Source organism: Lissotriton vulgaris, chromosome 4_1, assembly GCF_964263255.1.
Source record: "Lissotriton vulgaris chromosome 4_1, aLisVul1.2, whole genome shotgun sequence".
In the NCBI taxonomy this organism is placed as follows: Eukaryota; Metazoa; Chordata; class Amphibia; order Caudata; family Salamandridae; genus Lissotriton; species Lissotriton vulgaris.
The window spans coordinates 1,359,592,491-1,359,620,336 of NC_141691.1; the positions used below are offsets into that span (position 1 = coordinate 1,359,592,491).

The following is a 27,846-nucleotide window of genomic DNA, read 5'->3' on the forward strand; positions in this document are numbered from 1 at the left end:
TAGGGCTGGAGCCAAATCAGTTGGTGTTGTCCTGTTGTTAGCTGCTGCAGGGCAGGTCTTCTTCTTGATCTTCTTTCTTGTTTTCTTATCTGGATCTGAGGAAGGAAGGTTCAGGGTGCCCCTAAATACTGAATTTAGAGGCGTTACAGGTAGGGCAAGGGCAGGGACCAATAGGTCCCTGTCCTGGGGTGGGTACACCCCCTAGTCTGCTCCTCTCCTGTGGGATTATTATTATTATTATTATTTAAACTTATAACGCGCAACAGCTATCCGCAGTGGGTTTCCCGACGCTTTTACTTAAATGGCTTACAGCTTAGGTCCCAGGACTGAATCTAAGATCCAGTCCTGTGGTTAGCAAAGTAATCCTTAAAGTAATCAACTGCATTTTTATAGAAAAACCAATTGAGCTCAATGTTAAATTGTGTTTAGAATTGTGTTGCCTATTGCAACCCCAGTAAGTATTGTTGGGGGCAGGAGCCTTGCTGTAATTGGGCAGGGCTCCCCATCTTCAAGAAGGCCTGAGCACGGGGTCGTGCTTCATCTCGCCTCTCCCACCTGAGGGGTGGGGTTGGCACAGGCTGGCACCCCCCCCCCCCCCTTCCTGACGTAGGGTTTCCTGCCAGTCTTCCCGCCATAGTGGGGGTCAGAACTGGTGGGGGCCAGTTGCTGAGTACAGCAAGTGGTCTGGAGAAGCTCACAAAGGCAGCAGGCCTTTGAAGCTGCCCAGAACCTTAACCTCACCAGTCGAGTACTCACCTGAAAGCCGATAACTCACTTTCCTTCCATAGGCTAACATTGCTAGTTTTTTCTCTGAAAAGTTTCTAAGTGTCAACTTTGAAAATACATTTATATCCTTTAAAAATTACAACTATATTCAAAACGCTTTTACTTAAATGGCTTACATCTTAGGTCCCAGGACTGAATCTAAGATCCAGTCCTGTGGTTAGCAAAGTAATCCTTAAAGTAATCAACTGCATTTTTATAGAAAAACCAATTGAGCTCAATGTTAAATTGTGTTTAGAATTATCCAGTATTAGGGGTGTCTTTCATAGATTCACATGCCTGAATCATTCCCTGTCGTCGAGACGGGAGCCTCCGGTACATAGAAAAGTAATGTCCTATAGATATACATAGAGAAAATAGGCCTAAGGGCCTCACCTTAGTAGCCTATCCTTGACCTTATGTAAAAAGGACCAAACTCTTAGAGCCAGCCAATCAGCTATGACCTCCCTCTAGAACCTTCCTGGCAGGAGCCTCAGTCCCTCAGATTTTCTACCGCACGTTGTGCTAGGGAGTCTCCAGCCTGAGTTCTCCCCAGGATCTCTTCAAAACCAACTTGTTCACTTTTAAAAGTGAGTTCTTTCTTCAAAATCTCCAACAGGATTACTTCAAGCCACTTATCACTGCAGTAAGTGATTTATTTCTTCAAAATCCTGGCATGTCTGAATCCCAGAAGAAAGCCCTTTTCAGGGCCTGCTCTTCATGTGGGAAGAAAAGGCTACATGTTGAAGATAAGCATGCCCTATGCTTATATTGCCTTTATCCAGACCACGTCCCTAAAGACTGTAAGATATGTAGGTCTTTCCCTAACAAGACCTTGAGGGACAGAGAAGGTCGCCTGCTCATCTGGCTGGACAGGCTTAAAGAGAGGGAAAATGTGTAATCTTCAGAGGGGAGCATTTCAATGACCTCAGAAGTCTCCCTGAAGAGGCCAAGGGTGGTTAACCCTGGCCCCTCAGACACTCCTCCTATGAAGGCACAAAAGAAGTCTTCAGAGGCAAGATCGACAAAATCTTCAGTGTCTGTAAAGGATTCTCAGACTTTTAAGAAGCCTACACAGTCGTCCAGCAAGCTAGCAACATCCTCTTCGGCGCAAAAAAGACTTGTGGCGCCAGTTTACGTCTCCACAGCGACGACGACTGTGTCGACGACAGCGTCGTCTGTTTTCTCATCGACGACGACAACTCCTTCATCGTCGGCAGGTAAACCTATTCCATCTATAATACTGCTGAAACCGTCGTCGACGTCCAAAACCCCGTCGATGACGAAGATTGTCCCGTCGACGACGACATCGTCGATGAAGAGCCCCCCTACGGGAATGTTGACTACGAAGACGTCGACGACTACGAAGACGTCGACGACGTCGACGACGAAATCACCGTCGACGAGGAATGAAGCGTCGACGAGCGCATGGTCGACGAGCGCATCGTCGACGAAGGCGTCGTCGACGATGAAAATATCGTCTACGGAGGCACCGTCGACTAAGGTCATGCCGTCGACGAGGGCACCATCGACGGGGGAATCGTTGTCGACATTGGCCATTACTGAGCCGTGGAGGAAATCCAAGCTGGTAGAAACGTCGTCGCTGACCCTGCCACCGTCGACAACACCAGAGACGACGGCAGGGGCTCCTGCAAAAGGTTCTGCGTCTGGCAAACTGACCAAGAAGCAGATTACACCAGAAACAACGTCACCAAGTAAGGTGCAAACTCAGTTGCCTACGGACATTCTCCAGAGTGAAGAATCTGAAGAAGAAGAACTCCTGAAACAGGCTACTTCCATTTCAGACCTTCACATGAAATGTCAGAGCACGGACAAGGAACAGGAGGAAATGAGCTACCAGGAACACTCTTTCCAAACTCATGTTCGCACAGAGGTCACCCCGATGGTGTGCCTTCCCGTTTCAATTGTAAATGACCTTAAATACCTCATCCATGACTACAAACAACGTTTCGCGGAAACACCGGCAACTGAGACAGGGGTCCCGACGCCTGCTACAAATACACCAGCGGTAGCCCCAAAACAGACACGGCCAGCTCCTCAGGTCCGCCATGAGAGAGTACCACCTCAGGTGATTGAATCATCAGATGAGGAGGCTGAAGAACTGGAAGAGGGGGAAGTACAAGAAATCCAGACGGACCACGAAGAGGAGGAAGAGAATGTGGCATCTTCCCCAGCTTCACCCCAACCACGCCAGGCAGATTCACCACCAGTGGACATTGGCGGCTTCCATAGAATAGTGGAAAGAGCAGCAAAGCGATTTCATATGGTGATGGAATCAACTGAGACAGAGTGCTTCTTACATGACTTCAAGGAGCAAACAAAGAAGACAACGAAGTCTATCCCAATAATAGAATTTCTCTGGGACCAGGGAAAGAAACTGATGATGACGCCGGCCTCTGTACCTGCGGTTGTTCACGCCTGGATAAAAAATACAAGGCTCCAACCACAGCGGCAGCTTGCCTTAATGGGCACCCGAAACCGGATTCGGTCGTGACTCAGGCGGCCCAAAAGAATTCTCGCAACCCTTCCTCTCCTCTGTCACCCCCACCGGACAAGGAAGGCAGGAAGTTGGACACAATCGGTAAACGGTTTACAACAACATCGGCCATGACCATCAAGGTGGCCAACTCCATAGCCCTGTTGGGGCGTTATAACCGCCAGGTCTGGGAAGATATAGTCCCATATATAGCGGAACTGCCAGACACAGTTCAGGAGGAGGTCAAGGCTCTGCTTACGGAGGGTCAAACCTCGGAAACTGAGATCATTGATTGTGCCATAGATGCAGCCATGACGGGCTTTCGACAACTAGCAGGGGCAGCAGTCCTGCGCCGTCAGGGATGGCTTAAGGCAACATCATTCAGACAAGAGGTGCAGACGAAGGTGCTGGACATGCCCTTCGACGGCCAACACCTTTTCGGGGACAAGATTGACGAGGCGCTCCAAGCGATCAAGAAAGACACTGATACTGCTAGAGCACTTGGTACTTTGCAGGCAAGGAACCAGTCCTTTCGAGGCAACAAATCCAGAGGCCAGTCCTCCTACAGGGGATCCTATCAAAATAGGTCCTCGAATTCCTACCGGAATAAATCCCAGTAGGAACAGAAGCAGCAACAAGGTCATCAGACTTCTTATGGGAGATCAAACTTCAGGGGCAAAAACCAGAAGAGGGGCACTGGCGGACGCCAGTGACCAATTACTCCAGCCAGTCCAGCAACTATATCCCTCATTAAAGATTGGAGGAAAATTGACCCATTTCCTAGACAATTGGCATCTCAACACCACAGATCGGTGGGTACTCCAATTAATAAGATTCGGCCATTCCCTGGAATTCACCACCATCCCACCTGCAACCCCTCCCCGCAGGCTTCCGCACAAACATCTACGCCTGCTACTCGAGGAAATATCTGCGATGTTGAAGAAAGGAGCGATCGAACGAGTTCCATCGTCTCTAAGAGGGAAAGGATTATATTCCCGCTTCTTTCTTATACGCAAGAAGGAGAAAAAGTGGAGGCCCATTCTAGACCTCAGGGCACTCAACTCTTTCCTGAAGAGTCAGTCGTTAAGGATGGTGACGATCCAAGAAATACTAGGCATACTGGAAAAAGGAGATTTTATGACATCTTTGGATCCCCAGGATGCCTACTACCACATCCCGATCCTCAAGGGTCACAGAAAATTCCTAAGATTCGAGGTGGCAGGACAGCACTACCAATTCAAAGTCCTACCGTTTGGCCTCAATTCCGCTCTGCGGATTTTCACCAAGTGCCTTTCACCTGTGGCAGCTTTCCTGCGTCAAATGGGTCACCAAGTCTTCCCCTACCTCGACGACTGGCTGGTAAAGGCACCTTCAGCTGCAGGCGTGACCGAATCTTCCAACGCCTGCACCAATCTTTTTCAGCAGCTAGGATTAACTCTCAATCACGAGAAATCCTGCATGACCCCAACAAGAAACATCACCTTCCTCGGGGCGACCTTGAACACGGAATGCGCAAGGGCATTTCCTTCGAAGAAGAGCAAAAACAAAATAATATCTCTGGCCACGGCTGTGGCATCAAGGAAGTCCCTAAAAGTTCGAACATACAAATCACTCCTAGGAATGATGTCTTCTTGTATACTCCTCATCCCTCACTGCAGACTCAGGATGCGCTCATTGCAAGAAGCCCTCATGAACCAATGGACACAGAGTACAGGTTCTTTCGAGGACATTGTGAAGATAACACCACAAATATCCAAGAGTCTGGAATGGTGGAGAAGTCACAAGAATTTGTCTATAGGTCTGCCATTCCTACTTCCAGCAACACCTCTGGTGATCACCACGGATGCCTCCCTGGAAGGCTGGGGAGCTGTCCTCCAGGACCTCCAAATAAGCGGCAAATGGACAAATCTGGAGAAGCAACTCCATATCAATCTTCTGGAACTGAGGGCTGTGTCTCTGGCACTACAAGCCTTTTTACCACACATCCAGAACTCCCAGGTGCTCGTCAGAACGGACAACACCATGACGATGCACTATCTCAACAAACAGGGAGGAACCCGTTCGCTCACTCTATCACGCGAATCGCAAAAGGTCTGGAACTGGCTTGTACTCCATGGGATCACGCTAAGGGCGGACTATGTCCCGGGCAAGGACAGCACCATTGCGGACGCCCTAAGCAGACAGAAATCCCTCTCCCACGAATGGGAGCTCGACAAGAGTACGCTGGATCACATATTCTCAGAATGGGGAGTCCCAGGAATCGACCTGTTTGCCACCAAGGAGAACGCCAAATGCCCAAACTACGCAAGCTGCCGTCCCCAACCAAGGTCACTCGGAAATGCTTTTTCCATTGGTTGGTTCAGCATATTTGCGTACGCTTTTCCACCATTTCTGATGATTCCCAGGGTCCTCAGGAAGATGAAGGCGGAGCCTTGTACCCTGATCCTAATTGCCCCGTTCTGGCCGAGGCAGCACTGGTTCTCGGATCTTCATCGCCTCTCCATCAGGACACCGATTCGTCTGAAGCAGCACCCGAACCTGCAATCGCTCAGGTTATCGGCCTGGCTCCTGAGCACAGAGAGTTCTGTCATCTGAACATCCCGCAGGAATGCAGGGACGTGCTGGCAAAAGCAAGAGCGGACAGTACCAACAAAACGTACTCTCTAAAATGGAAACAATTCTGCATATGGTGTTTAGAGAAAGGCCTGAGACCACTCCATATCACACCCGAACAGATATTGCCATATCTACTGCATTTGGCACAGTCAGGACTGGCGCATGCATCCATAAAGGTGCACTTGGCGGCCATTTCACGATTCACCAGGACTTTCAAAGGACCGTCTCTTTGGTCCAATAGGCTTATCAAGCAGTTCCTAAAGGGACTATATAGATCCTTCCCAAGACCTAGAAGGGTCCCACCGACATGGCACCTCAATTTAGTCCTCAACCAACTCATGAAGCACCCTTTTGAGCCCATTCATCGAGCATCCATCAAGTACATCTCATGGAAGACGGCTCTGCTGCTCGCTCTAACATCTGCCAGGAGAGTAAGCGAGCTACAGGCTCTATCCATTCAGGAACCCTTCATGCAGTTCAAACAGGACAGGGTGGTGCTGAGGACAAATCCCAAGTTCATACCGAAAGTGCCTTCAGACTTTCACCTTAATGAACCGATGGTTCTACGTTCTTTCTTTGCAAACCCTACCACCGCAGCAGAAAGGACGCTACACTCCTTGGACCTCAAAAGGTGTCTAAAGTTTTACATAGACAAAACAAAGAGTTTCAGGAAGTCATCACAGCTATTTGTGGCCTACAGTAGGCCAAGGATGGGTATGCATCTAACGAAACAGAGCATCTCAAGGTGGATCTCCTCAGCGATAGCATTCTGCCATGACAGGGCCGGACGGCCTTTGAGTGCTAATGTTAAAGCGCATTCCACCAGAGCGATGTCCACATCAGCAGCGCTGTTTGCTGGAGTGCCGATTTTGGACATATGTAGAGCGGCGACGTGGAAGTCACCGCACACTTTCTCCTGACACTACTGCCTGGATGCTGAACTTCTGAAGGATGCAGCAGTGGGCCAGGCGGTCCTTCGCCATCTATTCCAGTGAGGTGAGCCTTCCAACATCCCGCCATCCTGGTATGCACATCTCCTGCTTTATGATATATTGATATATGCTAATGTTTCAAAGTCGCATGCTAATATGTGTATTATCTAAAATGATTACATCAGAAATGTGCATAATGTATTGCTGACTACTCTGATTCAGGCATATGAATCTATGAACGACACCCCTAATACTGGATAAGAAACGCGTTACTTACCTGTAACAGCAGTTATCCAGTATTGGTGTCTTTCATAGATTCACATGCAACCCTCCCGCCTCCCCTGGAAGGACTCACGTTTCTCTCTAACTGTATTACGCCTACCGAGCTTGGTGCGTACGAAAATCTGAGGGACTGAGGCTCCTGCCAGGAAGGTTCTAGGGGGAGGTCATAGCTGATTGGCTGGCTCTAAGAGTTTGGTCCTTTTTACATAAGGACAAGGATAGGCTACTAAGGTGAGGCCCTTAGGCCTATTTTCTCTATGTATGTCTATAGGACATTACTTTTCTATGTACTGGAGGCTCCCGTCTCGACGACTGGGAATGATTCAGGCATGTGAATCTATGAAAGACACCAATACTGGATAACTGCTGTTACAGGTAAGTAACACGTTTCTTGTGTTGCCTATTGCAACCCCAGTAACTATTGTACTTACCAAGTCTATTGCCTTTCTGCAACGTAATTACCTAAAGTCACTCATATTGAGAAAAGTATATTTTGATACCTGTTGGTTCTAAAATAAAACAACTATATCTTTTGTTATAAAAACAATTCGCCTAGAGTTCAGTTCTTGAATGTGTGAAGCTTTTGCTCACTGAGTGTGTACAACACACATGCTTTACACTGTCCTCTGATACTGCCTTACTGCTCGACCAAGCTACCACTTGAGAGAGTAAGTCAGATCTGACTTAAGCCTCTGTTATACCTCTGGAGATTGGGGACTCTATACACACTGTACCTTACTTTGGTCCAGTGTATATATAAAGCCACTTTCTTACAACGCTTGGCTGCACAATGTCGCAACTTCAGTCTGAAACCTGAGGGGACCGATTGGTAAACGACATGCCATTCACGCTGTGCTTGGAGGTGAACCTACATTGAAATGTCCATAATTCTGTAGATGACAGTCAGGCTGGCATGGACTAGAAGCTGGGCGGTATATTTGAGTGTGAATTGATTTTTATTTCCAGTTGAGGATTTGGAAGTGTTGGTAAGAAAGCTAGTAGCACAATATCTTTAAATAATGTATTGATACAGAAGGAGTAACTAGAGATGAGTTTTCACTCTGTGCAGTTCTGAGCTTTTAGCAACTGTATGTTCACGAAATGCTCATCTTGGGTGTTCAGTAGGTGTAATTAAGGTGCAACTTATTTAGCTGGCTCAGGGAGTGCCCCTATGCAGGCTGTGATTCAGAGATTCTCACTGAGGTATTCAGACTTTCCTGTGCAGAATATTAAGAAAAACCGTGTATGGGCATGTTTCAGATGGGAAAGAAAAGATCAGGCTGTGTAGAGTGGGGTGGTAAAACATTACAGGTGATAAAACATTACAGGCAGGAATTCAAATGTTTGTCTGATCTATTTGACCAGTGGTTCTTAACTTTTTGACTTCTTAGGACCCCTACCTAATCATTACGGGTACCTGGGGACCTCCACTAAATTATTTTTGGATTCTGAGGACCCACACATAGTCATAACTGTAAGCTGGGGACCCCGGCCTACATATTTTATATGATTTGAAACACACAAAACAATGCACAAAAAGTACAGAAACAAGCATTCATACAACAAATACATAAATGAGTAAATACTTTATTTAATTCACAAACAAATATTTTTAAAAAACTTTTTTTATCGGAACGTTAGAGCGTTTCTAAATGCAATTACGGCCACTTATTCTCCATACTGAATTTTGTTTAATGCACTTGCACTCCTCTCATGGCTCAATCTTAGGATACCTACTTAATTTTTAGCCTCCCGTTTCAAATTTCTTCTCATTTACAGAACGTTTTAAAATTATATATTGAGTTTCTTGATGTATGTACACATTAATAATCTGCTAATATTATTTCATTTTCTAAGCAGTTGCGGACCCCTCTGAGTTGGCTTTGCGGACCCCCGGGGTCCCCAGTTCTCTTATGAAGAAGGTGGCAATATCAGTGTGCTGTCATTAGTGTTTTACGTTTTGTGATGGTTTATTTTGAACGTATTTTTGCTCCATATTCCCTCTCCCCCCCCCCCCCCCCCCTCTCTCTCTCCCTCCCTTCCTCCTCTTTGCTCCCTCCTCTTTCCTGTCGCAATTTTCTTCTGATCCTCTTTTAGTTGCCTCAGCATAAGGAGATGCTGGTGAATGCTCACTCAATAATATTTCAACTGCCTGCCTCTTTGAAATCAATAACTGTCAAGGCAATTCTGCTAAGTTATTTTCCAGGAGAATAGCTTCACTCCAACCTTCATTGATGGAAGTGTTAAGGGTTTCATTGAAGGCTATTTCAGTTACGATCAATGCTAAGGTGGTTCATAAAACCATTAGGACACAACTGTTCCAAAGAGAACCAGAAGTTCTCTTCCAGGGGATCCTCATCAATAGTCAGAAGTACTGAATATTCTGGCCCACGTGCTGGGACTCCAGAGAATATATATAATATATAGCTCACTCGTTTTTTGACTTTCTGTCGAAAAATCGCTTCAGAAACAATTTTTTCTGCACTTAGTCAACGTCTTTTCTTATTTAGAGTGAGTAAGTACTTTTTCCTGACAAAAAACACTTTTTGTTCTTGTCAAAAAATGCCTTCACTGTTTAGCAAGTGCCCTGCCTTTGGCAAGAAAAGGCCAAGACAGCCCCTCATTCTGCCTGCATGTTACATTTACCAGTTACCCATCTGCCAGAGACTTGTCACCATTGCCAGATGTTTTCTAGGGAGACTTTGAAAGACCGAGAAAGAATCCACCATCATGGTCTTTAAGAGCGAAAACTTCCACAGAAGGGCCTCCGTCTGTCCAGATGGCTCCTAGAGGCAGATTACCAACAAGGTGTGAGAAGAGAACAAGATCCACCCCTAAAGGTGAGAAAATACCGATTTATTCTCTGTCAGACTCAACGTCAAATGTGCCAGATGGGTACCCCATGCTTGCAACATCTGTTGGCGAAAAAACGGAGAGAGACGTTGAGAAACTCAGCTAGAAGAGTTTCATTGAAGGCGTCTTAAGTCCACGCCGCAGGTCTTCATCGCTGCTTCACCACTCGACGGCGAGCCAAGTTCACTTGCTGGGCACTCAGTCAACTGCAGACCATCGCCGTTCGGCATTGAGGCTTAGCGGAGCAAAGTCTGCGTCAACAACTTTCCATCAACGTTGCCCCTCATCGATGGCAAGTAGACACCGTTCGGCATTCAGCCGTTCATCACATCTGCTGGTGTTATCCAGGAGACGGTCGACGTCAAGACTCACACCCACGCTGATGCCAACCAGACGGTGTTCTTTGTCGAGGCATCCTCTGTCGACGTCAACCAGGCGACGATCGATGTCAAGGCATACCAATTTTCTGTTGACGTCAACCTGGTGCTGATCGACGGCAATCCATACACCTCCATCTGCGGCACGCAGAAGTCTAGAGGTACTTTTTCGTCACTGGCAGCCACACTCTACCCGACATAGAGACAGACATCTTCCAAATCTCCAACACCGGTGGAGAGGCGTAGGTAGACGTTGAGGCGGCATTCCTCTCAAAGACTTTGTGACAGGTCTAAGCAGAGGTTGATCAGGGAAGGAAGGTTTTCTTCTGCCTCCCCAAGAGCCTCTACACAGTCTTCCATGCAAGGATAAAAACCTCACCATTCAGCAGAGGGGTCCACCCACCTATCTCCTAGATGGCTCGAGAGTGTCTGCCAGTGGTTTGTTGCACTGAGTCCAGACTCGCAGTACTCTCGGGCATACTCGTTTTCAAGGTCTCTTCCACAGACACTTTCTTTAGGACCTCCTCCACGAGTGAAGACTCCTTTAGCTTGTTTGGCTGGGACAGAACTAGGTCGCGGAGTGGATCTCATTGTAGAGACCGACCAAGATCTACTACTCTTTTCCGCCATACAGACAGAACAAGATCTTCTACTCCTGTTTGGCGGCCTACATCGCACCATCAGGCACAGACATCCTCTTACTGATAATCCGCCAGTGAGAATATCCCCAGTGGACGACCTCAATACCTTCAGTGAGGTATTGGTTAGGGGAGCTACCAAACTGAATTTTGACATTCCAACACCCCCTGCAACCTCTCTGGTCGTTTTCGAGATATTGCATCATAGGTCCTCCTCACGTTGCATTGCAGCCTCTGTTCCTAGCTTTTACCAAACCAGTTATGAATATTTTTCTCACTCCGGCCTTCCTTCGAACTGATCCACTGGGAAATTTAAAGAAATACAAGGCGCCTGAGCAAGACATTTTATTACTACTCTCTCCGACCCAACACCAGATTTGGTCATTATCGCTGCAGTCAAGAAAACTTACTTGGTGGCGGCCTCTTCTCTGTACCTCATGGTAAGGATGGCAAACACTTTGATTCCTTAGGCAGGAAGATATGCAGAACTTTGGCCTCATTTATGAAAGTCTCTAGTGCCACAGCTTTACTGGAATGGTACGACAGGTCTCCCTGGGACTCACTCACCAGATTATCACAAAAACTTCCCAGAGAAGACAGGCAAGACTTTGGAGGAGATTCTACTGGAAGGCAGTTTAGTTGCTAATCAACGGATTTGCGCAGCTGCAGATGGGCTGATCTTGCAGTTCATGGCTATTCACATTGCGTGTGTGCACAACATTTCTTATGGCTTCATCCGGCAGTTCTGAAGCCAGAGACTCAACAATGCATACTAAGCCTACCTTTCACTGGGCACCTTGTTGTTTAGGTCACATGTGGATGACGAAATGGCACAATTGAAGGCAGAGGTAAATACTGTCAAGGCCGTGGGCCTAGAGAAATGAAAGGAGTTTCGCCGCGAGTACAGGCCTTATGACCGGCGACCAGACCATCAGAGGTTTCAAAGCCAACACTGGTTTTCACAGCAGCAAAGGCAAAACCGCACTACCAGCCATGTCGCTCAGTACGTGGCCGAGGAGCTACCCGACCACAACCAGCTTCCTCCCAGACACCGGGCAAACAATTAATTCTCGCTTCCCCGTCACTGTTTCCCCCTCCAGTGAGGAGGGGGGTATATCCAAGTATCTCAACGAGTGGTGCACCACAACCAACGACAAATGGGTCTTAGATAGTGTAGAAAATAGGTACTCAGTTCGTTTTCGGCTTCCACCTACGGCGGTTCCTCCTTCACATGCCACTTGCAACCCGTTGAAACTACTGCAGAGCGAAGTCTCCACTCTCTTTCGCAAAGATGCATTGGAGGAGGTACCTCACTCACAGCGGGGAGTAGGTGTATACTCCCTGTATTTCCTCGTGAAGAAAAAAGGCCTATCAACAGAATTAGACCCATTCTGGACCTATGTCTCCTAAACAAATATATCCGCACGGAAAAATTCTGAAAGTTGGCGCTCCACCAAATATACCCCCAACTCCAGCAGGGGGACTGGATGTGTTCCATCGATCTGCAAGATGTTGATTTCCTCATTCCAGTAGCCATGAAAAATGGGAAATTCCTTTTGTTCAAAGAGGCAGCCAGATATTAACAGTACAAGGTGTTAACGTTCGGCCTGAAGTCAGCTCCCCGCACATTTACAGAGTGCATGGCAGTTGTAGTAGCAACCTTATGATGCAAAAGAATATCCTTCTACCCATATTCGAACGACTGGCTGGTAAAAAGCTCCTCTCTAGAGCAAGCAAAGGAACACTATCATATCTGCGTCACGACCCTATGATCTCTGGGTCTCCACATCAACATTGAGAAGTCAATCCAAACTCCAATCCAAAGGCTACACTACCTAGGTGTGACCCTAGACACAAAGGCCGTAAAAGTGTGACATTCAGAGGAGAGACTAGGAGAGACTATCATCAATCAATCAAAAGTGTGCCAAAACCCTGCACACCCTACGTCCATCAGCCAGACAGATGGTGTCTCTTCTAGGATTCATGGCATCCTGCATTTTTCTGGTTACAATGCCAGATTGAGAATTAGATCTTTGCATCAGAATCTGGAAGATCAGTGAAACCAATTCATGGATCATTGGTACAACAGGCTCACACTATCTCAGGCTGTGAAAGCATCCCTACCGTGATGTACTCATCACCCAAATCTACTAATTTGCGTCCCTCTTCATCAGACCACGCAAACTCAAACGCTCATAACCGACTCTTCCCTCCAGCGCTAGGGTGCTTACATGGGTACCCTACAGACACTGGGACTGTGGTCAACCAAAGAGCAAACCTATCATATCAACATGCTAGAGCTGCGGGCAGTCCATCTAGCCCCCAAGTCATTCCACTCAGCCATTCTAACCAACTCGCTCCTGGTCCAAACGGACAATACGACGACCACAGTGCACTATTTGAACAAGGATAAAGAGACTTGCTTTCTCCATCTTTCCATGGAAGCGCAAGCAATTTGGCACTAGCTCCTAGCGAGGGGTTTAATAATCTTTGCCGTCCACCTGCCAGTAGTCCAGAACATGCAAGCAGACTCTCTAAGCAGCTATTTTGCAGAACGGCATGACTGGATTCTGCACGATGACATCCTAAGAGACCTTTTCAGAGAATGGGGGTATCCACAGATAGACCTTTTTGCAAATGAGCACAACAAAAAATCCCCAGACTTCGCATCCAGGTTCTAGCGACCAGGAGCAAAGGGGAATGCCCTTTTATTAGACTAGTCTGGGACATTTGTATGCATGTTTCCTCCCATTCGCCTGATATCAACAGTCCTCAACAGGCTGTATCAGGACAGAGCCAAAATGATCCTGATTGCTCCAGAATGGCCTCGCCAGTAGTGGTATCTAGATCTGCTTCACCAGGCTGAGCGACCACACAGGAGATTTTGATACAGACTGTATCTCCTCTACAAGCTAGGCTGTAAGATTTTCCACCCCAACTTTCCCTCGCTGAGCTTGGCAGCATGGCTTCTGAATTCTTACAATATGGACTTTTAGGTCTCTCTCAAGAATTAATGGATATACTTAAGAAATCCAAACGTCTTTCCACTGATGTTCCTATGCGTTCAAGTGGAAAAGATTTTACATGTTGGGTTCAGAATCATTTTCATCCTCTGCTGGATCAGGAAAATGTTATATTACCCTATCTTCTGCACTTAGCCAAAACTGGTCTACAATTCTCATCGATGAAGGTACATATTGGAGCCATTAAGTTTTATAGAAAGTCCCCTACTTGTATCATTCTTCCAAATCCCTGTATTAAAATATTTCTTAGAGGGGTTAAAGGTGTCCCCACTTGTGCATTCTCCATCTCCTCATGGGGAACTGAATGTGGTTCTTTCCAAACTCATGGGTCTCCCATTTGAACCGACCCATAAGGCAACCTTACAGCACCTTACATGGAAAGCTGCTTTTCTAGTAGCTATTACTTCGGCACACAGAATCGGTGAAATTCAGGCTCTCTGTGCCAAAGAACCTTACACAGTGTTCCATAACTGTGTGGTGATGAGACCTCATCTCAGTTTACTCCCCTAGGTAGTGTCTGATTTCCAAGTAGCACTACTAAAATTAAAATGAAGACCAGTCCTGTTTCCTATTTCAACCCCTATTTGGCTCTGTTCAAGAGTGAGACAAAATAACTTGACTGTGAATGAAAATACCAATGTGACCCAAGGGCACATGAGCTATTAAAGCATAAAAAGCAATGCCTATAAATGATGAGGACTCCAAAGCTCCAAGAACTACATTACTTCACACAGATTATTAGTGTGTAACATTTGTAACTCATTATGTACCTGCCAGATCTGGAAGCCACTTGAGTAAACTGTTGTTTAGCCTCAGAACAGATTACGTTTTGAATACCTGTCCTACAGGAGCACTTGATGACTTTGCTAAGGTTATGGTCCATGTTTTAGTCACCTTTAGTCTGTCTTTGTCAGCAGGAGTTGTCTGTTATTTTTAAAATAACTATTGTGACTTAGATTCTTAAATATCCTGTTCTTGATACGCAGGGAACATTATCTTTTCTATATTTTTCATTCCTTTATGATGAAGCAGAAGTTTTGGAAAGAATTTTTGTCATATGACTGGGAGATTATGTTGAGTAATCTAACTGCATGGGTGAGTTCCTTGTAGGATTCTGGCAGCAGTGTTCGTGTTGGCCCCTGTGGTTTTGTATTCACAGTGGTGGACAATGGCAGAGGTGTTTTGTCAGTGGTTGCTTCGGGCTTATCTTCGACTTTTAATATCATGAGCAATACTCTTACTCTCCTTTATTTGAAAAAGTGCTTGGATGTCTGCATTTGGATCCGGTCATATTTCACTGAAAGCTGCCAAATGGTATTTTTCACATCCTTTGCTTCAGTGTTTCACCAGATCGAATATAGTGTTCTTCAGGCGTTCTAGTTTTCCCCAGGTCTGTACAACGTCTATGGTGCTATTTAATACTCCTGCATATACCCTAATGACAAACTGATGCTCCTTAATTTCCAGGGCTGCAAGCTTCTATTCATGCATGGAGTTGGACTGTGTTGAATAGGCAGTAATTGATTAACAATAAAATTCTAAATATCAGCAAAACCACTCATGATTGTTTAGTGAAGCAACAACCTCTAGAGCCCTACTTTTTTGGCTATCTAACATGCGTTAAACGCCCGCCAGGCCCCCCAGTTCCCCCATGTGAAGAATCTGGGTTTTGAAATTGACATTGATATTTGTAGGTTCATTTGGTACTCCTATTGTCTTTCCCACCGTAAAGTTCTTTGTTGAGATATCTTGCTGCCTCTTGGAAGAGCAAAAATATTCTCTGTCTACCATTACCGGATCGATGGTAGACTATTGCAGCTTTCTGGTTTTTTAGGATTCCAAATTATGTACTGAACAGATACGTTATTCAGAATCCTGCAGCCAGATTTGATTGCATAACAACATAAAGTGTATTTGAAAACCAGATGTTCACTCTAAAGGGTCTCTTGGTGCTTAAATAGCAAGTTTATTGTTACCTAACTAATTTTATCAGCCTCATGAGGATTAAAGGTTGAGCGGAATCACCTGGATTCGAACCAGTTACTATAAGGTCAAAGACAGATCTCTGTGCGGTGTATGGATTAGTCCACTGAGTCACCAGACCTCACTGCTTGTCTACACTGTTGGCTTCTTTGCTTTAACTGACAGTCACGTCTAAAGTAAACTACCAGACCACCTACCGGACTGGGGCACATTTTAGTTCTCGCTAGCGAACGCAGCACAGCTGCGTTCGCCTTGCGAGACTCTAGTGTTGCCGCTTTCTGTGCCGAAGGGAGACAGGAGGTGGCACGGGTGGACAGGAGATGTGCATGCATACGGACAGGAGATGTGCACTCCGTACACGTGCACATCTCCTGTCCCTGGAGGCTTGCAGCAAGCGCATCGTGTGCTTTCAGTCCCCCCCCCCCCCCCCCCCCCTCCCCCCCCCCCCTTGTCGGCTCCACAGAGCCAGCTTGTTTTCCGCACGATTTATTAGCTCTTGTTAAATTCCTGTAATTTTTCTGAATCCCCGTGAACCGGCTAGTCCCTGTGATTAAAAGGTCCCCAGGTCTCCGTGCTGTGCATAAACTGCAACCTAATACCCTGTAAAATACGTATCAAGTAGAAATTAAAAATTAATCATATTTTTCAAATACTTAGGCATTGTTCTAGAATTCAGTACTGTCGTAAAAGCAGGGTAAGTCTATTTTGTTGCACTACTGTTTTGCTTGTTGAGAAAACCTAACCCTGTATTCCTGTTGCCTTAAATATTAACACTTCCCTGCACGCTTATTCCACAGTGAACACAGATTGATTTCATAATCCATTTGAGGATCGTTTTTATACTACCCTGAGGTGTTCATTAGCATTATTATGCATGCTATATTTAATGATTCCCATAGGCCTGGAGGCCATTTTTTTTATTTGATGTGGTACATCTGTAAATTTACTGCATCTCACAGTAAAGCATAGTCTCACTTTCAATGCTGGCACACAGAAATGTGATGAAAGGCATACAGGGACTTCAGCAGTGTGAAGTGGACAGATACAGGCAGACAGCAAAATGGACAGATACAGGCAGAAAGTACCGAATAGGCGCCAAGTGCGTAGATACAGGCATAGAGGAGAGCGCAGAGACAAGCAGACTGAAAGGAGTGTGCACAGACAGACAGATACAGGGGAGTCGGGAGGTTGCGCAGATACAGGCAAGCGGAGAAGAGTGCGCAGATACAGGCAAGCTGAGGAAATTGAGCAGATGCAGGGAGAGTAGAGTGCTCAAATACTCGTAGGCAGAGGAGAGTGCGCAGATACAGGCAGAGCAGAGTAGCAGTTACTGAAAAGTGATACTGGCATGCAGAGACGAGGAGAAGGTCAGGCAGACTGGACGAATATACAGACAGACTGGAGAAACAGGCAGGCAAAGCGGGGCATGGGCACCAGCACAAGCAGAACCAAGTGTGGGGGGCGTGCATAACAGGCAGGGTAAAACTGTGAATAATTTGCAAGACTGATCAGAACATCAAAACAGACAGGGGAAACTGGAAGACAACTGGGCTCAAACCTTGCTATCATCCAGGGCCCCTAAATATTTCACTGCGAGCCCGGACCGAAAGCACTGAGGGGAGATTTTTCTGTGTCCAGTGTAGTCAGAGAGGACCAGGTTAAAGGCAAGCTAGGATCTCTAAAATGTGGGACAAGCACACACACGCATGCACACGCACACACATGTGGACGCAGACTGCTAAGGAGACTCGTTTGTGTGGAGTGACATCTCTCCTCGTGGACCGACTCTTGGGACCCCAGAGCAAGGGGCCGGGATGAACGGGGGATATTTCTAATCTTAAATATAGAGCTTTATGAACACCACTCCGATGTATACAAGCTAAGCGACAGAACACGAGACAGATGGGGCATGGGTGCTGGCAACTCTGGGGAAGAAGGGGTGGTTAGGTTCAACAGGCGGCGGAAGTGGGGGTATTGGCACTTACGAGTATCTGCGGATGTTACAAATTCAAATAACATAACATAACATAACATAACATCTCTGGCAGCAGAGACCAAATTAGTGCCTTGGTTGGTATAATGCACTGGGATCCGCCCATCTATCCACAGACTGGAAGCTTCTGGCACATTCATGACACATGGGTTATGTCATAGAGAGAGGTGAAAGTGCTTATCTCTCGTTTGTCTGCAGTCCACTCAATGACGTACGAGGAACAAGCATTTGCAATGCAATAGGTCTCGCATTTACGCGAGTTTAAGCTATTGGCATTGTAAATGACAATGCCTTTTATTTGCATTTTAAAAACCAAAACATAAATAAAAGTAATTGTCATTTACAATGTCAATAGCTCAAACTCAAGTAAATGCGAGACCTATTGCATTGCAAATGCTTGTTGTCTAAGCAAACATTTTGTTTTTAGGTCTGGGTTTTGATTGTTCAGCTGCCAGTCAGACAATTTTCTTACAATATAAATAGAGTAGGTTTTGAGTCTGCCTCATTCAACCGTTAACCTTTTTGGTCCAGCATGTTTCAGCCATTGGTTTAAGATTTTGTCAATCACATCTTGGATCAGTGAAGTGGAGTGCTTCTCCCAACTCATGCTGTTTGCTAATTGGGTGTATTGCTTCCATTCCGAAGCATGAGGGACTATTTTACAACTATTGGCCTTTCTATTTGCTTATTGTTGCAGTTTCCTATACCTTCCGCTCTCCACTCATATGGCTGCTCTTCTTTCCTCCCACCCCTTCTCCCTCTGTACCCTGTGTTGCCTCCTCCTTGCTTCACCCACCCGTTAATCCGTCCATGTGTCGATCCTCTCTTCACCCTCGTGCCATCCTTTCTGGCTCATCAGTTCTGCAGTTCAGAAGTAATTTGTGGGATGTCTCCTGCTGCAGGCAGTGGTTCTCGGAACTTGTGCTACAGAACTATTTGAGGCTCAGAAAGACACAGAGGTGGCAAAGGTCGTGCACACCATCAAGGACAGCAATAATACTTTTCCCTCTTGCCTCCTGCAATTGTGGACAAGCTACTTTGATTTCTCCTGCCATGGTTACACTCAGCCAGTAGGAAGAAGAATTAATTCTTTCTCCCTTGCTTGTGCACATTACATTACATCCGATAATTAACTATTGCAGATTGTTCAGAGAGGTTACCCCATGACTATTCACATCCCCCTTCTCCCCTTACATCCCATTTCCAACTTCAGTACATCATGCCGCCAACGTTCTTCTGGCAGTTCTGTTGCTTTTGGCAAAAGCGGACCATAGAGAGTCCCGAAGGTGCAGAAGGGTGAGTGGTGTTACTCCTGCTATTTCTTGGTGCCCAAAAAAGTGGCGGGCTCAGGCCGATTTTAGATCTTTGCCCTCTGAATGCCTTCCCTCAGAAGAACTAATACAAGATGCTGACTTTGGCACATGGTCCTTTTCACCATGGATTCAGTGGATTGGATTGTGTCCTTGGACTTGCAGCATGTGTAGTTTCCTGTGCCTATCCTACTATCCCACAGACCCTGCTTTTAGCTTGTGCTGGGGTCGCAGCATTTCCAGTTTGCCGTTCTACTCTTTGATCACACCTCTGCCCTTTGAGTGTTTAAAAATGTGATGGTGGTGGTTGCACCCCCATTCCCAGGTCAGGAATACACGTATTCCCATACCTCAGTGACATGCTGTTGAAGGTCAGCTCACCACAGTCAGTCGCGGACCACCTCTGTACAATGGTAACACTTTTGTCATACCTGGGGTTTTCCATCAGCGAGCTGAAGTCCCACCTAATGCCTATGCAGAGGAGTCCTCCCATAGGCCCCATCCTTGACTTGGTAGCATTCAAGGCTTTTTCCGCCCCTGTAGCGAGGTCAGAACTTCCAGGGTCTGATCATGATGTTTCAGACTCAATCCTGGGCTCCATCCTCTCAGCAGTACTGAGACTTATTGAACTCTTGCTTTGTACATCCTGCTGCTCTCATATGCCCGTTGACACATGCATGCCTTAAAATGGAATCTCCACCTTCAGTGGGCGGAACAGAGGGGTTGTCTTTCGGACAGCATGGGCATATCAAATTAGACAGCTCAGGAACTTAAGTGATGGCAGATGGACATCAGCCTACTTTGCGGCAGGACAGTCTCCTTATCCCACCCACAGCACTCATTGGTGACTAATGTATTGTCTTTGGTTTGGAGTGTCCGTCTGGGTTGAGTGGAGATCAAGAGCCTGTGGTCTCCATTGGAGCAAAAGTTCCACATGAACTTCCTAGAACGCCTGGCCTTTGGCTGGTTCTGAAGGCCTCCATTCCACCCATAAAGGAGAAACTGGTTCAGGTCTTACCACCAGACAACGTGACTGCCGTTTGTTGCTGCAACAAGGAGGGTGGTTGTGGACCCTGTGTTTGAAGACGCTGTACAGTACTGATTTGCATAAGGTGAGCCTTTGTCTAGAGTGGCATAGTTAGAGAAAAATTATGGGTTGGAATGCTACAGCAAACAACTTCCAGTGGTTACACTATTTACAATCTTTTCTCCCATCAGATTTGGAAATGACTGGACCTACAGGGGATCTCTATCATAGTTTATAATTTGGCGGGTTCACGGAGTATCAGGGCAGATGAGCTAAGCAGACATCATCTGGTGGGTTATGAATGATGCATTCATCCAGAGTTGACTCAGGGCATCTTCACCTACTAGTTCATGCCTTACATGAATCTTTCTGTCACCCTCGAGAATGCTAATTGTCAAGATTACGGGGAACTGGAGTTTCCACTACGAGACATATTCTGTCTGCAGTGTTACATATGTCTCCTGTACGCCTTTTCACCACTACCTCTCTTGCCCCAAGTACGGAAGAAGATCAGGAAAGAGTGGGCTCATATCCTCTTGATCGCTCCAGACTGAGACAGGAAAGTGTGGGTCCCCGATCAGTTGAGCCTGAGTATTTGCCATCTAATCAGTCTACCGCTACGGGAGGATCTCCTATCTCAGTAACAGGCGGGATCCTGCACCCAAATCTCCACAACCTGCATCGGTTTCTGTTTACCTGCTAAATTAGTCAGTGTTATTTTTGCCTCTAGCCACCCATCTGTGAAATCTATACATTTGGGTAGTTAAGAGAAGTTTGTGGAGTGGTGCTGGAAAGATCAAGTTGATCCTTAACCGGCCAAGTTATCTGATGTTTAGTTGCATGTACAATCTCTGAATCAGCAAGGCTTTGCAGCGGGCACCTTTAACGGTTATTTGTCACCACGTTCGGCATTTCACCAAAATTATTCTAGTCACCAGTTGTGATGCTTTTTTAAACGGACTCGCATACTTCTTCCCAATGGTGCCTTCCATGATGCCTCAGCTGGACCTTAACTTGGTCCTTACGTTATCAATGCAAATCCACTATATTTTCCCTGACAAGTTGGTGCTGCAGACTTGTACTTCATTTTTGCCAAATGTTTTGTTCCTTCCATGTGGGCCTGTCCAATTCCTTCCTCACCTTTTTCTGTCCACCACATCGCTTTCAGGAGAACAAGAGGCTTCATCCAACGTACCCCAAGAAAGCGCTCTGTTTTTACATCGAGTGCACGAAAGTAGTAAGAGGAAAGTCGATGCCCAGCTTGTTATCTGTTTCACCGCTATGCTAACAAAGGAAGAGTGATGCAGAAACGAACTTAGAGTATAAAACATACTAATCCGGTATTTGAGAACAAACCTCCCTTGGGTGCATTACGGCATTAACCCCAGAACAACTGGCAATGCTAGAACGTATACGTCCCATTCACATTTTCTGTGGGGGTATAAGCTGAGCATTCTGCTCCATCATGAAATCCTCTCACAAATGGTGTGGTATTGAGCAAGTGTATGGTTCTATAGAAGATACTGTTTCTAGAGAACTTAGCAGATGGTATCAGATCATATTTCAAATACGATTGAAATACTATTTCCCAGGTGTAAAGTGTATCTGATAGACTTCTAGCCACAGATTCCTTACCTTAGATTTAATTGTCCCTCAGGCGTCTGACTGAATCCAGAACTTTTTTTGTGACACCCTACCCCGAAGAGCTTGGTGGTCCAAGCTTCCACCTCCCTTGCAAATCCTGGCGCATTCCTCACCACTCCACCGTAGACTGAATCCGAGAGGGTGGTTACCGTAGGAAAGAACATGTTTTCTTGCACCAGCATGGTACTGCGGTCCGTGAACACAGTGTGCCTTTTGGTCCGTTACTCCTGTGCATTGGGGGATATACACCTGCTGTTGGGGCAAGTTTGGGGCATGGTGTGCAGAGTAACAGGATGATCCTCTTTCTTCTCTCCTCTCTCAGGTCCTTCTATTTATCCTTTCCCTTGCCCAGCTGGCCTCTGCTTTGGGCACCTTATAGGGCTATATGTCTGCCATTGCACCCTGTCTGCTGTTGGCAGAAGAGGCATCCTTCTTTAGAATCAAACGTTTTTTATTCAGCAGAGATATATCAAAGAACACAGCTGGGCTGCCTATATCCACCGGCCGGCAGAGCGTAGTTAGACAACAATGAAAAGGCATCCCTCTTTAAATCACCTTTTGTATATAGGTTCTTGAAATGTTTGCAACACGTTTCCACCTTTGCCATTCATCATGCCTCAGTGCGACCTTAATCTAGAGCAATTGCACACCTGTCCTCTCAGGCTCCTTACCATCGAGATGTTCTTCCAGGTGGCGAAAACACCTGCCTGGAGAGTCAGTGAGCTTTAGGCTTTGTCTTCCAAAACTCCATACCTGAACATCTACCTAGACAAGCTGATTCTACGCAGTAGAGCATCCTTTCTGTCTAAAGTTGTCACTCCCTTTCATGTAGATCATCACCCTACCTACCTTTTACGCTCCGCCATGTCCCTCCAAGGAAGAGGGGCGCCTGCACCCTCTGGACCCAAAAAGAGCATTGTCAGTCTACCTTGCCTGCATGAGAGAGTTCTGGGTGAACGACAAATTCTTCGCTGGGTTTGATGGAGTGAAGAAGGGAAAGCCATTGCAAAAATGGACGATCTCCTGATGGATTCTGCTCTGCATTAAGTTCTGCCTCGCATTGGCCAAGACGCAGCCCCTTGAGGGCTTGTGTACTCGTACTACTAGAGGTAATGCTGCGACCAATGCATTAGCACATGGAGTTCCGGTCCTAGGTATCTGCCAGGCAGCAATATGAGCACATGTTCACACAGCATTACTGCCTGGACATTCATGTCTGTCAGGATGGGTGCTTTGCTCATTCAGTCCTGTGGGACTTTCTAGTGTGAAACTGTTTCGCAGACCCAACATCGAGGAGGTATTGCTTGAGTATCTATTCTAAGTAAAGGAATCTGCAGCTATAAGTCTCTATAAGATGAACAAATTACTTTGGTAGTGCTTTATCTGGTAGAGACTCTATCTAGCCTCAAGATTCCGTACCCACCCACCCATCATCCCCGCTCTGTGAACGGATTTCTGTGGACAGGGCTGTTTAGCCCCCTCGTTTTTCACACCAATTGTCAGTGTTCTTCGTGGCTCTGCACTCCTGTGTTGGAAAGTTGCGTAAAGAGACTGACATCAGTATAGTGGGGTGGCGCCTACAATGAATGGCTGCTTTTGACTATCATTTGTCAAGAACAGTTTTATTTGAATGTGACTCAGTTTGTGAAAGAAATTGCACATTTGAAATCTTTGCGGTTTAGATGAGGTCCGATCTCTTTCATCCATCGAACAGCCATTTATTAGTCATTAGTGTATAGAGAGGTAAATTAGGAAGCAGAGGATTTCTTACTGACCTTGCCACAACTCTTTTGTTTCCTTTAAGCTCTGTGCAGAACAATTGCTGCGTTTGAATCACACAATCACATTAAGAATGTTGATTTTCATTTTAAAGAAATTGAATGCTTACCATGTGTAGCCAGTTCTTGTAGGATCAAGTAGTTTATTAAATAAAGTTAAGCTGTGGTTAAGTTGATACCAGTAAAATGCAGTGTAGCTTGCTAACAAACATCATCTGTTAAAACGTTTTTTGTTTTTCTATTCCTTTTTAGAAAAATTCAAAGAACATATCATAACATATCATGAGTTTGCTGAAAACCCTGGAATCATAGATAATCCTAATCTGGTAGTAAGAATTTACAACAGGTAATACATCATAATTTCTCTACAAGAATCTCCACCTAATGTTTGGATTCCGCTCATGCTTCTTAGAAATATTGTAGAATGCTAGGCTTCCTTGCATGCTTTCATATATTTGTTTGCTGTTTATACATCTCCACTTGATAACTGAGCAACTGAAAATGTACTGTGTGAATGAAAGGCTTAACATACTTCTTTATGGAATGTAAGTATGCACCAGCCCGCTTAGTTGTTCCTTTGCTGTTATATGTATATGTAGCTAAAATACATGAACGAACATGGAGTTTGATGAGTGATCTATTCATTGCTAGACAAAGTAACCCTTTAGTAAATCCCCACCTTTTTAGTCATTTAAGAGGTAATGAACCGAATGTAACCTGTTCACAGTATATGAATGTTTTGGTCTCTGATAGTACTTATCTATTGTTTTATTTCTTCCTAAGCACTTTTTGACTGATTTCGTAAAATGCAGTTTTGTGCTTGGTGATTTAACGTGGCTACACTGAGAATATATCTATTTGCACAGGTACTACAACTGGGCCTTGGCTGCACCCATGATTCTCAGCTTGCAAGTATTTCAGAAAAGCTTACCCAAGGTAAATGTAATATAAATTATTCTTTTTAAAGGCTGGATTGCATAATAAAGACTTTGTGTGAGCTACTGTTAGTGCAATTTGTTTACACAATTGTTCTGTTTTTGTAGAGCACCATTGAATCCTGGGTGAAAGAGAAAATGCCAAAGAAGTCTGGGAGATGGTGGTTCTGGCGCAAGAGAGACAGCATGGCTAAACAGGTAAAAGAAAATCCCCGTTCCTTCTACCTGATTTTTTACACACCCTGGTTGTTTTCACAAAGACTAGAATTTTATTATCAGTGTCGCGAAGGTTTGTGTCTTTGGAAATGTTGGCTCAGCTTCTCATCCTTCTGATGTAAATAAAATGGCTTTCGCAGGTGATCGTGTGTTCTGTTAAAAAGACTGCTGCAGTGTATCGTGCCAAGTGCCCAAGCATCTCTTTATCTATTCATTTTCTGATTTTTAAGATTTGAAAGAGTTCCATATATTGCTAAATGTTTTAGAATAGTGTAGAAATTGGAAATGTCCTTTTAGTTTCGAGTCTAAGGCTTTCCAGAAGGAGGAGCATCTAACTGCAAATCTTCTGCCACTGATGCAGAAGATTTAGAAAGAGGCAGAGCCAAGCAGGTTTGTGTTTGTATAAATTAATGCTCTTTGTATATGGTTATGAGATCTGAAATGTATCTGCATACTTTCTGTGAAGACCTTTCTCAATGCGCATTGGGCCCGTCAATACCCACCTTTCTTTGACCAGTAACAAGTGTTTAGATTTGAGTACCTGATGCATATGGTGTTAGCTGCTTATGATGGACAAAGTATGCAGATTTCAGGGTTAATTTGCAGTTTGGAAGGATTCTTGATTGTGCTATAAATCTGATTTCATCATGGGAGATAAGAATGCAGACTTCCTTCTTCTCTTTAAGACCAGCAGCATTTACTTAGCTGAAGGAACAGATACTAAATTCAAGCCTTGCATTTCTCCAAGATTCCAGGCTTTCTCTGCTATTGCACACTCAAGAGCTCATTTCCACCCACACAGAGCACACCCAACTCATTGTTTATGTGCAAATGCCACTGTGTGATTATGCCTATTGATTGGCTTGGTGGTCACAAGGTCTACAATGCTGAGCCAAATGTGACCACACTAAGGGACCATGTGGGGAACTACATGGATTAGTAAACATCAGCTAGCTGTGCCTACATAAAGATGTAAGAATTGGGTACACTGAAGGAAAGCCTGACATTTCTCCAAAATACCCAGCATGGAAATGGAAGGAGCAGCCATCCGGGCCCCTCAAGTAGCCTTGCATGGACATCACTGTTTGTTGTTAAATTTGGGTAACACAGAACAACATTCTGACAAAGAATTTAGGTTTTTGCTATGTGTTGTTTCTATGTATTTTCACTAGTTAACGTTTCTATGACAAATGTGATTCTTGTTAATCTTTTACAATTTTCACATCACCAAATTTGTTATTTTTACGTTTCAAAAACTTTTACTACGGTCACTAGGACCATAAAAAGTGTACACAAAACACAAAATAACAGACATATATAAGGAATTCATACCATTCTTAACAACACTCCATAAATTAATACAATATCTAATTATGGCTCACATTAGAGGATTTTACCAGATAGATGGGGTGGAAGGAGGGGAGGCAAAAAAGTGGGCCTACAGTGAGCAATTATATTAGTTAATACAGTGCGGTCGGCAAACAGGTAGAAAATAGCAGCGATATTTCAATAAATAATTTAAAAATAAACTATTTACAATAAAATCTCATTCATCATGAATACTTATATATACAGACTCAATTTAAAAAGTCAGTATCTCAAGAAAGATTCATCGCATACTGACCCAATTATATAAAAATTGGATACCGATATGCAATTTATGATTGTTTACCTTTTTTGATAAAAGTCCATCTCCTTCGCCACATTATATTTAAGAAGCGTGAAACAGCAAACACAATGGGTTTGGATGTATCATATTTTAAAACACGAAATGCCTCTCTACAATGCTCAAACCCCAGATTCCGATAAAGTTGTACTAACCAGAAACGCCTCGTTTTTTGATAACCAGGGCAAAAAAATAAAACATGCATTTCTGTTTCCTCTTGTGGGTTACATACTGGACACCCTTTCTCTTTCTGCCCAGCCCATTTATTAGTAAAAGCACGTACAGGTAAGGTGCTATATCTAAACTGGACATACAATTTCCTTGCAGCCTGTGGAAGGATATCATCCATAAAGGTTTCAAGTTCATAGTTATCCTTCACTGTAAGAAGCTGAGTTGTAAGGGAGCCCAGTTTGGGGTTTGTATGCATGGCTTCGAGCTTTTGGGTGCGGTAGGTCCTTGGTAATAAAGCTCGAGGGACCAAGGGGCTATTAGCCTCTGGGGTGCTCCACAAAGTTGGTTTACCGAGCTTTTCACACTCTTGCTTCACATACGCGAATCAAGGAACCCTTTTCAGCAATCCCGGATAGGATAAAAGCTCGTTTGTTTCTGCCTAGTAGGATACTAGTTCGGGGGTTGCCCAGAGTCTTCGCCAAAAGGTTAGGGGTTTTAAGCCAACCTCGTCTTCGATTAGCGAAATACCCAAATCTAGTCGCAAAGGGTTTAGCGGGGTGCCTACTGGGAGACCCATTATTTGTCTTAGGAATCTGTTCTCGACTACCGCTAAAGTAGAGGACGAACATTGCCCCCAGAGTTCCGCCCCATACAGTGTAGCTCCCCGCGCTTGCTCCCTGTACATTTCAAGCGCGGGACCGATGGGGTTAAAAGGTGATTTCCTGGCCAATTTGGCTATGCTCTCAGCAATCTGGGATAACTTGAGCTTAGCTTTGGCTATTTGGGGCGCCCACTACATATCTTCTGAAAGGGTAACGCTTAGATATTCAAAGACTGACACCCTTTTCAAAAACATCCCATTCAATTGCGGATTGGGGCGTGTTGCATTAGGGGGATTGACACTCATAAATTTGGTTTTAGTGGTGTTAATCGCCAGATCCCTAGTATTGCAAAATACAGAAAAGATATCCAATAACCTCTGGATACCCATCGGTGTCTTTGATAAGAGGAGGGTATCGTCAGCAAACATCAATACCGCCACCTTAGTGTTTGCTAACTTAAGGGCATCGTTGTTTACGACCTCAGCCAGTAGTGGGATTAATGCGTTGACAAAAAAGCAAAACCGGGTCAGTGCAAGCACAC

General features: G+C 45.2%; 1 protein-coding gene across 2 annotated transcripts in view; it reads left to right on the top strand.

The window, feature by feature from the left end:
* The window catches only part of LPIN2 (lipin 2), a 791,695-nt gene that overhangs the window by 390,334 nt on the left and 373,515 nt on the right, over positions 1-27,846 (top strand). For both annotated transcript variants that reach the window (XM_086965600.1, XM_086965599.1), the window contains exons 10-12: positions 23,968-24,061; positions 24,582-24,651; positions 24,759-24,848. In XM_086965600.1, coding sequence (XP_086821726.1) covers positions 23,968-24,061; positions 24,582-24,651; positions 24,759-24,848 — 254 coding nt within the window. The remainder of the gene's footprint in view (positions 1-23,967; positions 24,062-24,581; positions 24,652-24,758; positions 24,849-27,846) is intronic.